Here is a 16488-nt window from a genome sequence, read left to right as displayed (position 1 = left end):
ATTAATCAAGAACCTATCTATCTTTGTCTTAAAGACACTCAGTGACTTGGCCTTCACAACCTTCTGGGGCAAAGAGTTCCACAGTTTTACTACCCTCTGACTGAAGAAATTCCTCCTCATCTCTGTTTTAAAGAATCGTCCCTTCAGTCTGAGATTGGGCCCTCGTGTTTTAGTTTCTTCCTCTAGTGGAAGCATCCTCTCCACATTCACTTTATTTAGGCCTCTCAGTATTCTATAAGTTTCCATGAGAAATCCTCTTCATCCTTCTGAACTCCATTGAGTACAGACCCAGAGTCCGCAACCACACCTCATTTGATAAGTCCTTCATATCGAGCACCAATCTTGTGATCGTCCTCTGGATCCTCACATACTTTGTTAGATACGGGGCCCAAAACTGCTCACAATATTCCAATTGGGGTCTCACCAGAGCCTATACAGTCTCAACAGAACATCCCCCCTCTTGCATTCTCTTGTATTCAATGCAAAATGCTGAAAATACTGGGATTGTGGAACAAGAACAGGAAAATGTAAAAGCACAGTAAGTTGTATGCCATCTGTGGAAAGGTGGACATGAAAACATTTTGAGTTGCACTCTTTCTCAGAAATGGAAAATTAAATGGAAATCACCATGCATCACGCATATTAATAGAATTGGGAAAATAGGAATGGCTGGGGAAAGATGACCAGGCAAACACGAAAAGCTGACACAACAGATTATCTCAGTCAAGCAATGCTGAGAAGAATTAAAGAAATAATTAGAACAGTACAGCACAGAACACAGCACACAAATAATGAAGCAGTTAATAACTAAAGCATTGATTTCACACTCAATTTCTTAGTACTTGGTGATGAGGTATCTTCAGCAATAAATTATTCAGACATTTTGGAAGGAAATTGGCCTGCGTTTTGCCCATTTGATGTTTGACACCACTGAACTGAAGCAATTTAAAAACTATCCATGGAAAAGGTAAAAAAAAATGTGAGACATGGAAAATACAAAGGGGAAGGAATTGGTGCCTTTTACGCTGAGTTGGGACAAAAAGTATCAGTTTCCAGGTGCTGTGTCTCATGCCCGAAGGATGTTGGAAATGTATCTGGCACCATACTATCGGAAGTGATATTCAGATGTTCCTCATGGCCACCGAAAACGGGCATCAACTCAAGCACATATGTTACTTAATACCTGTTTCTGCAATCCTCTTATTGGAAATACATTTGTCAGTATAGTCACTTAATTTTTGTTATGTTCCTTCTAGGTCCTAACCAGTGGAGGCTACTACTGTATCATGCAACATACTTTCTTAAAACCCTAATGCTCCACACCACTACTTGGAAAGATAGGAATGGGGTAGGCCATTTGGCCCATTGAACCTGCATCACCAGTCAATTTGACCATGGCTGATCATCTACCTCAATGCAGTGGGCAGTGCCAGGGGCAAGTGTCGATGGCAGCTCTCTGGGGAGCTCCATTGTGGGGTGGGTTCCCCGTCATCAGTTAGGTGAGTTCCCCTTGTGCAAGTGGAGGAATCCCTTGGGGGGGGGGCAATCTCCTATGGGGGGGGGGGGGGGGGGGATTCCTGTGTTCTGAGCGTCTTGATCTTGGGACTGGTGTTTTTATCCAGCCCCCCCTCACCAGCATGACAGTGTGAGCCACACCTACAGATTTCTTCAGCACAGATTGTTGGATCATCTGGAGAGAAAAGCAGTTTTCTTTGCCTCAGGCAGCACTCTGCGCTGAGCATGGAAAATTCTGCCCAACATCGCGATCCTTCGATCTAAGATTCTCTCACCAATTTACTACTTATTAAGAATGCTTCCCAACGTCCTTTTCCTTTACATTATCCCTTCTAAATGCTGACTATCCTTGGATATTTAGTTCCCAATCTTGGTCACCTTCCAGCCACGTCTCCATAACGATAATTAAACTCTACCCATTTACCTCAATTTGTGCATTTAAATCCATCAACATTTTTGAGAATGCTTCATGTATTCAGATAGAGTGCCTTTAATTCAGCTTTTTAAAAACTTTTATTCTCTATTCTGATCCGATTTGATGCTTGCCTGTGCTTCATATGTCCTCTATTTTTCCTTTCTACTTCCTTTTCCTAGTTTTGCTAGCCTCTGAGCTCCCTCATAGGTACCTATCGCCCTGCCAATCCAGATTAAACCCCCCTACTCCAACTGCACTAGCGAATCTCCCGGCGAGGATGTTAGTCTTGGTCCTGCCAAGACACAGCTCATCCATCTTGTACAGATCCCATCTGCCCCAGAACAGGTCCCAATACCTCAGAAATATGATGCCCCCCCCCCCCCCCCCCCCCCCCCGCAACACACACACACACACACACACACACCAGCTCTGCAGCCACGCGTTAAATCACTCTTTCTGTGCTCAGTAGACTGTGGAAGGAATCCTGCGATTACTGGTTTAGAGGTCATGCTTTTCAAGCTCCTCGCTAGCTCCTTGAATTCTGATTCCAGAATCTCAACACCGTTCCAACCTGGTACCAATATGGACCATGGCTTTTGGCTGTTGCCCTTCCCCCAGAAGAATGTCGGTGACATCCTTGATCCTGGAACCTGGGAGGCAACATTCCATCCTGGAGTCACATCTGTGCCACACAAAGACCTATCTGTTCCTCTAACGAATGAATTCCCTATCAGTACTGCTCTTCCCCTCGCTTTCCTCCCCTCCTGTACAGCTGAGCCACCCATGGAGCCACAAAACTAGCTCTGACTGCATTACTCCAAGGAAACAATGACCTCACCAGCATCCAAAACAGAGAACCGGTTCACAAGTGGGACATCTGGGAACTCCTGCACTACCTGCCTGGTCCTCTTGGGCTGATTGGTGGTCACCCATTCCCTTGCTGCCTGCATACTCCTAGCCTGGAGTTAAATCACCTCACTGAACATATTATCTATGTAGCTCTCAGCTTCGCAAATGCTCCACAGTGACTCATCCCACCACTGTTCATATTTGCTCTGCAGCAGGCAGGTCCGTCACTATGGGCTGGGGTGGGGTTAGGGAAATGACGACCGGAAGATTTTAAGAATATTGGATTTTAAGCATTGGACAATTTAAGGGTTAGAAACCTGGGGATATAGTGTGTTTTAAAAAGGATTTTGTTTTGCTCCTAGGAAAAAAGGTGAAATTGATGAAGGATGTCTTTTTCAGTCTCGGATAATGGACTGTGGTTTGACTGGGGAAGTTCCTGGGAGTTAATGTGCTTTTTACGCCTGCAGAGATCATTCTCTGGTGTTATGGGCCAGGGTTTAGAGAACCCCAAAGTGTCTTTCAAGAAGGCATACGGCATGCTTGCCTCCATTGGCCGGAGCATTGAGTATAAGAATTGGCAAGTCATGTTGCAGCTGTATAGAACCTTAGTTAGGCCACACTTGGAGTATAGTGTTCAATTCTGGTCGCCACACTACCAGAAGGATGTGGAGGATTAAGAGAAGGTGCAGAGATTTACCAGGATGTTGCCTGGTATGGAGAGCATTAGCTGTGAGGAGCGGTTGAATAAACTCGGTTTGTTCTCACTGGAACAACGGAGGTTGAGGGGCGACCTGATAGAGGTTTGCAAAATTATGAGGGGCATAGACAGAGTGGATAGTCAGAGGCTTTTTCCGGAATAGAGGGGTGAATTACTAGGGGGCATAGGTTTAAGATGCGAGGGGCAAGGTTTAGAGTAGATGTACGAGGCAAGTTTTTTTACACAGAGTGTAGTGGGTGCCTGGAATTCACTGCCAGAGGAGGTGGTGGAAGTAGGGACGATAGTGACATTTAAGGGGCATCTTGATAAATAGGATGGGAATAGAGGGATACGGACCCAGGAAGTGTAGACGATTGTAGTTTAGTCGGGCAGCATGGTCGGCATGGGCTTGGAGGGCCGAAGGGCCTGTTCCTGTGCTGTACTTTTCTTTGTTCTTTGTATCATGGAATTCACCTGACTCACAACTTTTAATAGATTGCGGTTTGGAGAGCACACGGCCCACTCTACAGGTGTGGTACAGCAGAAATGGAAAAGTATTTTTTAAAGCAAAACAATGTTTGTTCTATGAACTCATGTTAACCTTTTTAAAACATACAGTGAACATCTTAGCAACCATCAATTCAAATACAACCCCCAAAGAATACAACATTAAGTAATTCTTACTTTCCTTTTAATATCCATAAGACTTAAAAAACACCTTTTAACAGAAAGATATCAGGTTTAACTTCACTACTGAGAACAGTTACCACGTTGAAATCAGCAAATGGACATCACAAGCTTGCAGAGATTCACGCACATCCTGCTGTGATTGAAGCTTCTCCAAAACTTAATGAAACCAAACCCATCCTACAGCAAAAAGCCTAAAGCGAAAGCAAAAAGCTGACAGACAGCACAGCTCCACCCACTCTCTGACATCACCGCAGTAATAAACACCCATTTCTGAAAGGTACTCTCACTACAGATATTTATATACACACCCATTTATAAACACCCATTTCTGAAAGGTACTCTCACTACAGATATTTATATACACACCCATTTATAAACACCCATTTCTGAAAGGTACTCTCACTACAGATATTTATATACACACCCATTTATAAACACTCATTTCTTAAAGGTACTCTCACATGACACTGGATTCTCCCAAAATGGGACTATGTCCCCACGACGGCGTAAAATGCTGGCGTTTCAGTCTGGAGATTCCTCTAAAAAGATCGGTCGATTTACTCACCTGCAGGGGGTTGGCAGGGACCCAGAGTGATTCACGCAGCTTTAGCTACGGATACGGGACCCTGCACTTCCGGTCTTGAGTCCACGCATGGGCACAGCGGCAGCCTCCAGCGGCTGCACCGAGTGTCATGGCGGACTCGGACCATGGCGACAGATCAAAAATGCCCCCCAACTGGTCATGCGCCTGAAGATCCGACCACCCCGATCTGTCCCCCGGCCGCCCATAAAGGCCCCCCCCCTCGGTGTCCGATCGCCCCCCCCCAAACCAGGACAGCCGCGGACTGAGTCCGCAGCCGCCACGCGAGCTTCCCGAACAGCGATAGGTGGTTAGAACCATGCAGTCAGGAACTCAGCCGGTAGGGAGCGGAGGACCGCTGAGCGGGTCTTTGGCAATGGCCCCCAGCCGTGCAGAGTACTCTGCGAGCACGCCGATTCTCGGGTCTCGGAGAATCGCTGGACCGGCGCCTGGCCCGATTTCGGCGTGAAATTGGATTCTCCACCCCCGCGCCAAACGTGATTTCGGCACAGGGCTGCAGAGAATCCAACCCATTTGTTTTCCAACTTGGGGAGATGAGATCATTGCTGTATGGAGCTCAGAGAGGTAGGAATTTGGAGATGCTTTGAGAGAGAGAGAGGAGCTGAATTCTGATCTGACTTGACTCCGAGTCCACAATTCTTTCCAAGTAGGATAGTTTAAAAAAAAGAGTAATAATATTTTAAAGCAGAGCATTCTTATCTGAGGACAAGGAAGGGGCTGAAACAACCTAGTTGAAGTAACTATTTGAAGACATTCAGTCAGAATCTAAAGGGGTTCTAACCAGAGCTAGAATCTGTCTGTACCGTAGAATTCTATGCACTGCTGATTTGTAAATTGGATTGAGAGCTGTATGTTTCTTTTCATGTTGTTTAATGGGAAATTGAGTAGTCGTGTTTAAGGCATAAATTGTAAGCGGTTCTTTTTGGGTGTGAAGATAAAAGTTTAATATTGTAGTTATAATGACATTTTTTCATGCATTCGCTCCTGGAGCAATTCATTATTTCCGCACAGTCTTTCAAATAAACTAAAATATTGGGATTTTAGTCCAGTGTCCTAGCCACTGTTGGGGTCTGGTCTGGGATTATAATAGAGCGAGCATGGCAACTAACGTGTATGGGATGCTTGTGGTGTCCTAGATGAGAGGGCGGGGAGTTCCGTGTTCAAAGTCACTCAGTACCGGGATCAAGGCCCCCAGCATTGGGAAGGGGGACCCGCTGAGAACTACACCCCAGTCCTTAATGTTGAACCCTCTACACACCCTTCACCATGACCCCCAACCCAAGAAACCACTCCCATAGTAAGAGTAATAATTTTTATTGTCACAAGTAGGCTTACATTAACACTGCAATGAAGTTACTTTGAAAAGTCCCTCGTCGCCACACTCCGCACCTGTTCGGGTACACAGAGGGAGAATTCAGAATTCAGAATGTCCAAATTACCTAACAGCACGTCTTTCAGGACTTGTGGGAGGAAACCAGAGCACCCGGAGGAATCCCATGCAGACACAGGGAAAACGAGCAGACTCCGCACAGATCCAAGCCGGTATTCGGACCTGGGACCCTGTCGCTGTGAAGTAGCAGTGCTAATCACTCTGCTACCGTGCTACCCTAATTATCCCTCTGGCCTGGGTTGCTCCTCAATGGACATAGATATAGAATTTACAGTGCAGAAGGAGGCTATTCGGCCAATCAAGTCTGCACCGACCGTTGGAAAAAGCACCCCAAACCTCCATCCTATCCCAGGAAACCCACCTAACCTTTTTGACACTAAGGGCAATTTAACGTGGTCACTTCGCCTAACCTGCACATCTTTGGACTGTGGGAGGAACCGGAGCACCCGGAGGAACCCCACGCAGACACGGGGGGAACGTGCAGACTCTGCACAGACAGTGACCCAAGCCGGGAATCGAACCTGGGATCCTGGAGCTGCGAAGCAACTGTGCTAACCACTGTGCTACCGTGCTGCCTACTGTAGCTAAGTGGTTTTCATTCTGGCATCAGCCACCACCTCCTTGGTGAAGCTGCTGATCAAAAGAACTGCTGGCTGACAGCTCTTGCTGGGTGAGATTTCCACGCCCAGGGGTCCTTAATGTTACCTGGCTACTACCCAAGTGCCTGAGAAGAACGCAAATAGTATGGGTGCGCCTTCCTAGAGAAGGCAAACTGGGTCTCCAGCCAGAAGATCAGGCCCCTGAAGTATCCATGAAATCTTGCCCTCTTTTTTTTTTCTTTTTCTCTTTTTAAAGCATAATTACCAGTGCCATATTCTTCTGTGCCTGAAAAATAGGGTGAACCCAATTTTTCAACGAAAGGCTTCAGATCAAGCCCGAAGTTGAAGTAACAACTTGCAAAGCATAATAGGTGCACCAGCTCATTTCAGAACAAACAAGCTTGTCAGCATGGTATTTTCTACCAAAGGAATGGCAGCTGTGTTATATTATTTCCCAGATCTACTGCAGTGGCAAAAGGGCTAATTGTTCACCTTGGGGCACACAACCTCAAACCCAAAACAAAAGTGAGGTTTAAGCTCACAGTAATTCAGACTTGACAATGGAAGATATTTTTACTTTTTCAGTATGAAGAAAAATTATTGGGAAGGACGATGAATTGTAATGATCCTCATCTCAAGGTTTTTGAAGCTAATATATAGTCTATTTTGTTAAAAATATGTACTCACGTATTTTTAACAAAATAAAATCATGAGGAAAAAGTTATTGAATTCAGGTATTCTCATCCTCATGCGCTTTACTTGAATTAAAACACCTCTTGATGGCTGTTGACTATGGAGAAAAATTGATGTGATTTTCTTTTAACAGGTTATATATTGATGGTCCATTTGGGAGTCCGTCAGAGGAAGTCTTCAACTATGAGGTTAGCCTTTGTGTGGCCGGTGGTATTGGAGTGACCCCTTTTGCTTCAGTACTAAACACACTATTGTACGTGCATTTTCTTTCTGACAGTTTGTTCATATGGTTAATTTGTATTCATGTAAGGAAGAATTTCTTAGTTCTAGCTCAAGTGAGGAAATGGAAATAATATTGAACCCAAATTAATCTTGAGAGAAAACATTCCTATCCAGCTTAATTCACGTATTCCCTTTATTAAATTTACAATTATCTTTCTTCATCATAGCTATAAGGATGTAGAGGTCAGAGCTTTCCCTATTTATGCTTTATTGTGACAGCTCTTGCTGGATGAGATTTCCACCCAAATCAGTTGCATTTGTGAAAATTTTCAATTTACACAATTTTTGTGTTACAATCGAAAAACTGCCACCAAAAAGCTTGCTTAGTTGCCAGTCCATTCTCCAAATACCGATATTAAATGCCAGGAACATGCAATACTAGTTTCTGTTTCAGTTGTTGCAATGCTATACTGTGAAAAGTCACCATAGTCGCCGAGGACCATAGGCTGCTTTCTTCTTTTGAGGGGGAGAGCTGACTAGTGGTGATTTAACCTGAGAGTCACCAAACCTCAGACAAGGGGGCAAGGTTGAGGAGGCAAGGCCTTCATGACTAACCTCAGCCGGCATGGGAATTGAACCCATGCCGTTGACGTGACATCACGAACAAGTCGACAAGCCAACTGAGCTAACCAACCCCCACTGTTAGACTATAAACAGGAATTGATAACATGTATTTCAGTGGGTTATTGTTGAAACCTGGCGCTGAAGATTGGACTTTTCTATTCAAGAATGTGTGGTGACAATCCTACTGATGCAGATAAATTTTGCTGCAACAAATACACAATCTAACAAAGTGCAAAAGAAAATGGATTGACATTGAATTGCTAGCCCAAAACTTTGAATCTAATTAAATTTGCTTCCTTTGGTCTGGGCGGGTGTGAGGGCAAAATTGTTTCTATGTGGTTCTTGGGATGTTTGGGATGGTGACATAATTCACATCCTTTGAAAGAACTATTCAACTAATCCCCCTCCATTGCTCTTTTCCCATGGTCCTATATGTATTTCCTCCTTTATTTGCCTCCTTTATTGTAAGTAAGTGTGTGACCCTTTATACTCAAATCTGGCAATGCGTAAGTCTAAAGGCAAAATTGCTCAATTAATGTTAAAATCTCCTTCCATGAACAGACCGTTGCAGAACTTCATGCCAAATTATTGGAATGGAAGAATCTTCTCTGTTAGATTTAGGGGAACATATGTAAATAACAGTTCTGAGGGACTAAATCCAGTTAATAGTGAGTGTAACTCTATTTTACAATAATTAACATGAAAGCAATTACCTTACTCAAAACAGTGGCTGGAACAGAAAATGGAACTATGCTGGCAAGTGTTTTTCTAGACATTAAGCTACGGCTATTGTTGAGATAAGAGTAATTCAGCTTCCCTCCAGGCAGGTCAGTACCTGACCCAGCACTGTTTAATATTGAAGCTGAGTGGAAGTATTCCATTCTGCATTGAGACACTCCCAAAAGAAGAGTTTAAAAAAGTTCCCCCTCAAACTAAACTCATTGGGGCAGCATGGTGGCATGGTGGTTAGCACTGCTGCCTCACAGCGCTAGGGACCCAGGTTCAATCCCGGCCTTGGGTCACTGTCTGTATGGAGTTTGTACGTTCTCTCCGGGTCTGCGTGGGTTTCCTCTGGGTGCTCCAGTTTCCTCCCACAGTTCACAAATGTGCGGGTTTGTGGGTTTGGCCATGCTAAAATCGCCCCTTGGTGTCCAGGGATGTGTAGGTTAGTTTATAGGGTTCCAAGGATAGGGCGGGGTGGACGGGGGAATAGATATGGGTAGAGTGCTCATTTGAAGGGTCGGTGCAGACTCGATGGGCCAAACAGCCTCCTTCTGCACTGTAGGGATTATATGATTAAAGCAAATGTTCCACTGACAATATAGACTGTTCGGTCTTCCAAGTTCCACTGGAAAGAATGTCAGTACCCAAAGGATACAGATATAAGATAACTTCCAAAATAGTCAAGGGAGCAAGTGAGGTGAGGATTTCTTTCTGCAGTGAATTGTCATGATGGATAACTTATTTCCTGAAATGGTAGTGGAAATAGATTCCGTTGTAACTTTCAAAAGAGAACTGATATCTCCTGGGAAAGGAAATATATATCGGACCATGAGAAAAGAGCAATGGAGGGGGATTAGTTGAATAGCTCTTTCAAAGGGTTGGCACAGACAGGATGGACAGAATGGCTTCCTTTTGTGCTGTACGATTCTGCACTTACTGATATACTGCATCCAAAAATAAAAAATAAATTAAAATTGCTTGCTTGAGCGTTGGATCATTAAATAAGCAACAATTAAATAGAGTGCAAGTTTCATATGCCACTTTGTTTGGTCACTGTCAGGTTATAGTAAAGGCAGCATCATGAACAGATAGCTGCTGCACACATGCTAAAAACAAGCTGTTTAAAATGGGCGTCAAGGAGCAGGTCTTTTCAGTCTTTTGACCCTAAGTTGCTATGTGACCGTTAAACCGGAGAGGAGAAAATGAGTGAATCAATTAGAGAGCAATACTTTATTTAAAAGAAAATGACTTCCTTGCAAACATTTATCCATTACTTGAGGTGCCTGAGTTACTTTGATATGAATTAAAAGTATTACCTTTTTTGTAATGGATAGGTAAATTGAGTATTAAAATATTAGTTGCTGAAAGAAATATAATTATTTGAAAAATGGATCTGGAACTTTCCCATTTGTGTAAAGGGTGAAAGAGTAATATTCCTGTCTGAGAGAAACATCTGTTTCAATTAAAAATATCCAGGTTAAGTCCTGTGAGAATTCTATATTATACCATGAGAAACAAATGGTGGATTATACAGTGGCTATAATTGATGACTACTGAGTGTTGGAATGTGGGACAGAAAGGTGATTCTACTTCTTGCGATTTATCACAAAAGATATAAATATAAAAACCAAGGGGTAAAAATAAGACTGTATAAAACCATAATATCTCAAGGCCTTGAACTTCGGCTCCTAGCACCCGATTTTGGTGCAAAGTCTGCCATGTTGTCTTCACAATGCCATTCACGTTGCACACGGCCGGTGCTCACTATGCTGGATGCCATTTTATTTTTAAAGTATATTTATTAGGATTTTACATTTTCGCAAACAATGGAACAAAATTACAAAATAAAAACACCACAGCAAGCAAGAAAAATAAATGGCTCACCATACATGAATACAGGGGGGAACAGCGGAACAGCATACTGGCTTGATACAATCATTAGACGTAGCGAGATGTTTCTGTACGTCCCACCAGAGACTAAGGGAGAAACAGAACAAAACCATGGTGTACACTCCCCACGACATGTTTGCTCACAATTACCCAAGACTTCAGGATAGATTTTCTGTGCCATGTTCGGGCGCACACCAATATATATTTTCTCAACTCTCGCAGCACCAAAGGCACCAATAACACAGCACAGCCTCCTCTTCTCTGATGCCAAACCCATCTGTACCCATGCAGGAACCAATCACGGATTCTTTATACCAATCCTGCAAAGAAAACAAAGAAAATACATGAAAACCTCAGTTCTGAAGGGGAGTTACATAGATACCACACAACGTACTTAACCCCAGTCTCAGGCCCAGTAAAAAAAACCATCATTCCATACATTTGGACAGAGAGGACCGGCAACAACATGTTCAGATTATGGTTAAGCTTTCAGGACCTCCCAAGAAAAATAAATAGGAAAAAGAAGCCAGAGCTCCCAAAAGTAAACAACGGGATAACAAAGGATAAGGGCCACCCCTAGTTTCATATTTCCCTGGCAGTCACCAATCGCCCATTTATGAGGAAGCAAGCAAGCTGCTCATTCAACCAAGAAAGCTTGGCACCCCTCGGGGGGGGGGGGGGGGGGGGGGGGGGGGGGGGGGTGCAACCGGATGTCAACCAAATTACAGGACTCAGCTCCTTCAAGAATGGACATCCCAAGCTTCGGGAGGCAACAGGAATCCAGTTGCAGCAGCTCCCAACTTGCAGGAATCAATACTCCAGGACCCCCAGTACATTCCAACGTCCAGACCCCAGCCAGACCTGCACTTCTCCAACTTGCAGTGCACCACACTGATTTATACTGGTAAAAAAGCCATGATTAAAAAAGCAGCCAGGGAGACTCCATCACTGAAGAATAGTTGAATCGTCAAGGCACTCAACAATTGGGTGCCCTGGTTGGAAAGGAGGTGATTCCCTCCTCCCCGGTGCAACTGGGGGAACCACCCCTGAACCATCAAACCATGATTAGTAGCGGCACTCTGCTCACCCGGATGAAGAGAGGAAGGGAAACAAAATGCTCAGGAAAGAACCCTCAAACTGATGAAAAGATATCAACCATCACCCAGCACTGTCCGCCATCATAGGAAGGGTACGAAGAACAATCGCTTTCCTCAACAGGCCAGCCAAGGATTAACCAAATCCTCCTCAATGTGCACCACCACTTGTATCCTCTCATTCCAATAGCTCTAAACAAATGACCCAGAGGAAAAATCTCCAACCTCAAGGAAGAGTCAGAAGGAACTCAGTCCTCCCCAGGACACATAACCATCCAAGCCATCGAAGGAGAAAGGCACAAACTCTTCAATTCAAAACAACAAAAACAAAATAAAAATTTGATGTGGTTTGCTCTAACTGTAGGACTATCCTATCAGTGAGGACTTAAGTAACCTTATCATCCACTCACCCATCACCCCGCACTGGCTCCACTCATCTTCATTATAAACGAGATAGTGGGTGCCAAAAAAGCACAACCTCCCATAATCACAAGGGATTATAACGTGGAGTTAAACTGTGCACAGACCACATTTCACATACTCGCCGCAATACAATTTTTCCAACAACAGATAATAGGCAACACGTACCCCCGTGCTCATATCTCGCATGCCCTATCAGGAGAAAAGACAATAATCACAAGTGAGTAATGCCCAGGATTACAGTAGGATTGCAGGATAATGACACTGGAGTGAATTCTCCGCCAGCCAGATTCTCTGTTCCGCCAGCAACGCACCCCCGCCCGTGAGTTTCCTGGTGGCATGGGAAATCCCATTGACCAGGGAAGAGAATGGAGAATCCCACTGCCAGCAATGGTGCTCCACCGAGAAGCTGCTGGGGAGGTGGAGAATTCACCCCATTATCTGTGTTGCTCGAGAAGGCCAAGACAGGATCAACGAACACACCTCAGGATCTCTCAAGGATTCCAATGGATGAAGCACCTTCATGCCCACCCTGCCACCGCACTGGCGCCCAAACAACCCACAGACTAGGCCTTGGCTGGGGCATGACTCGACCAGCTCGGCCACACCCATCCCCTCATGATGAACATCTAGGATAGCATAATATAGGGAAAGAGGTCAGGGGACCAAACCAATCCCAGGCCTCAAAGATCGGATACTCTGTGTTTTGTCAAACCTGATGCACTGAGCCTCCAAATTACTAGAGCATGGCAGCCAATCTTCAAACTAAATTGGGAACTCACCTACCACTTCCAGCCAGGAATCGGACTCATGGACACACCTTGCCGGCCTCTACCCTCCGAACCTATTTGGATAAAAGACATGCCATGAAGCAGGATTGCAACATCGTAAACGTCACAATTATCAGGGAAAGAGCTCTTCCTAATGTAATGTCTCTCTTACCATTCTGCCATGGGTCTCCACCATTGTCCCAAGGGTGCCTGACAAATCGTCAAAATGAATTCTAAAGTGCACCACATGGCCAAGATCTTCTTCCAGACCAATATTCTCAATGGCGGTCATCATCTGGATGCACACAGCCCTGCCAAGGGGAAGCAAAATTGCGCTCACCGCCACTGCACACATGGGCAGCATGCAGAAATGCAAATCACTTTGCCACATTCAATTTGCTCAAGTAGACCATTGGAGTACCGAAGCATTGCTTCTGCTGCCATGACTGTGCTAAAAGAGACCTACAGCATTCAGTATTGTACATGCCAAGACTCTGCTGAATGCTGGAAACCTCAGCATCATGAAGGCACTGCCCTTGCCACCAGGTACATGAAAACTAACAGGAGGAAAGGAGGAAGAAACCAAAACATCCTGTGCCTGGACTGTCCAGCTGTCACTATCGGATTGTGATACCAGTGAATACAACCCAATTGCCTATTCACCAGCTGTTCCGTATATTACCTTCCCCCTATCATTGACCATCATGTGGCCTCTTGGTCTCAATAATAAAAGCTACCACAACATAAACATTTCAAATTAAATTTGTAAACCAAACCCTGCCAAATTTGAACTAATCACTGTTGTGCATTCCCTTAGTACCTGTCCTCATGTGTCTTTGCCAGTCTACATGCTTCTGCCCAGAACTACCCCAATGGCTACAGCATGGCTGTCAGAAAGTTGTTGACTTGCGACGAGGGAGACTGCAGATGGCCTTTGAGTGTGATCTCAAGCAGCTCTGGGCCTAGAAGGCACAACTTTGAATGATACTATCTTGGCATGTGAGTAGGCCATCAATGCTGACTGAGAGGCAATAGCAAGGGCACTGGTGAAATGCCACTGATTGGAGGATCAAGGTTGCCAAATTGAAAGGGACAGTGGGTTCGTGCTCCACTGTGTCATTGCCAGTCCTGGGTTGGTGTTTCAGAAATCCCAGCAATGTGTTACAAGACAGATTACTGGACTACTCTGACAGCTTGCAAGATCTTTTGCAGTTTGGTATCTGCAGCAACGATGGCAGCAGTCTGAGCTCGTACAGCTTCAGTCTGAGCTTCCAGTGCCACACCCAGATGGTAGATGGCCTCTGCTTGTGCACTAATGGAAGCTGAGCCGAAGGCCATCAGACCCTGGATTAATGTTGGATCTGTAAGCGTCCTCATGGAGTTGGCCAAAACTCTGGAGAGGATGGGCTCCAGATTCTGTACCAAGAAGGTGATAGGTTCCTGCATTCTCTTGACATTGACTTGACAGGCTTTCTGGCAAACCTGCCAGTACACCAAGCATTTCAGTGCGCATACCCATCAGCCACTACCTTCTCCACCCCATCGACGTGGTTATCTGAGTCCTTTGCAGCAAAACCTTGTGCGGCCTTGCCTTTGGGCAATCTGGCACCTTTGCTAACCTTGGTCCTTGTTCTGTCTACATACCACCTGTACCTTCTGTCACAGCATGTGCATCCACCTCTAAATTCTTCTCTGAATTGCAGGCTGTGTGGGTGAAAGCTTATGATAGTGTTTATTCATCACTTCTTCCTGCTCATCCACCATTGCCTGACACAGGTTGCAGTTCTTAAGTAGCAGAAAGGAGAACATCACACAGGAAGGGATGTAGTGAGGGGAAGGCTTCGACAGCAGGAGCCGCGTGCTCTATCATTCGCAGCTTGTAAATAGAAGATATTGTGAACTGAGGGATTTGGAATGTGAAGATGCACTTCAGCCATGGTCACCTTGGTGATGGCAATCACTGTCTACATCCTGTGATTAAAGGCACGCAGCTATGCCAGCCCTGCTGATTAGCTGCCTCGAGTTGTGGTCACCCTGTCTGAAAAGAGAGAGAGAATGCGTGTCTGTGAGTGTAGGACAATGTATTTGGCTGATGTGACTCTCATGGTTGAATAGCTGGCAGTGTGAAATATGGGAGTGAAGCTTGAGCTGTGCTACTGGTATGAAGGTGAGGTGGAACTTTGGACCTTACCCTCTGAGCTCCCGAGTTTTGTATCGGAGGGGGCTACCAACACGATACGCTGGAGAATCCTTCCCCACTCTGCACCCACCAGAGGTTCACAACTAAGGTTTTCACAGCAATCGCCTGGAAGTGCAGACTTCCACCAGACAATTGGCCTGCACTGGGAACCATTGGTTTAAATCACAAACATCAGATGGTTCCAACTGAGTTACTTTAACAGTTATTCAGAAAGGGTTAGAATAATAAAAACCTCTTCTAACCTGCAAAGACCCACACAGAACCCTGATAGGTGTCTTCCACCTTTGTAACCCCCTGGGGTCCCCCTCCCCCACCCCACTTCTCCTCCCCCCCCCCCCCCCCCCCCCCCCCCACCCCCCAAACTCCTTCAAATCCTCCCCCCTTACCAGATACACTTATCTTCTCCCTGGCCCACCAAGGACCTTTAAACTTGGCTGGACCTTTAACTTACCTGGTTTATGGAAGCTCGTGTCATTAAAAAAAGGGTGTGTGAACTCCTTGCATTCAACAGAGCTGCCATTGGACACTAGGCCCCGGACATGTACTGCATTATTTTGATCTCACCCGGCCTAAGTCGGAGGTCGCGCGAGACAGGATTGAAGAAAGTTTTGGCTATGAAACACTGATTGCCACTCTGAGAAAGTTCAGGCTCATTGACTGTTTGGCATACATTACTTTAATATATAATATGGGGAGATGACTGATGGGGGTAGGGGGGAGTGTGCAGTATTGAGAAGTATATGAGGTTAGCATTGCAGTTGGTAGATTGTGACATTTGAAGATTTATTCACTGGCCATGGCCAATAACTTCAATAACGTGAAGTTATTGAACATTTTGCGACAGTGCAACCAGGGCGAAATTTCTGACCTACATGATCATCTGGCACCTTTGCTTTTGCAAAGCTTTCCTTGAGTTCCTCATCCCCATTGGTAGATGACATTTCTCCTGCGCTCCACTTCCTGTACCACTTGTGCAGCATCAGAATATCTTGAATCCCGCTCTCTGCCATTTTCTACTCCTTTGATCTATTTCTCAGGTCAGATTTAGTTGTGGAATGACTTTCAGGATCACTCCAAAGCATACCTTCACTTAAAG

The 16488-nt window shown here is 45.1% G+C and overlaps 1 protein-coding gene across 3 annotated transcripts in view; it reads left to right on the top strand.

Moving 5' to 3' along the window:
- Positions 1 to 16488, top strand: part of LOC119977555 (NADPH oxidase 4) — a 239104-nt gene that overhangs the window by 175013 nt on the left and 47603 nt on the right. For 2 of the 3 annotated variants that reach the window (XM_038818627.1, XM_038818625.1), the window contains exon 14: positions 7583 to 7702. The exons of the other annotated variant lie outside the window; for it this stretch is intronic. In XM_038818627.1, coding sequence (XP_038674555.1) covers positions 7583 to 7702 — 120 coding nt within the window. The remainder of the gene's footprint in view (positions 1 to 7582; positions 7703 to 16488) is intronic. 3 annotated transcript variants of the gene reach the window in all.

The sequence above is a fragment of the Scyliorhinus canicula genome, chromosome 14 (assembly GCF_902713615.1).
Source record: "Scyliorhinus canicula chromosome 14, sScyCan1.1, whole genome shotgun sequence".
Classification (NCBI taxonomy): domain Eukaryota; kingdom Metazoa; phylum Chordata; class Chondrichthyes; order Carcharhiniformes; family Scyliorhinidae; genus Scyliorhinus; species Scyliorhinus canicula.
The sequence above is the reverse complement of the archived record's forward strand: the minus strand, read 5'-3'. Positions and strand labels throughout refer to the sequence as shown.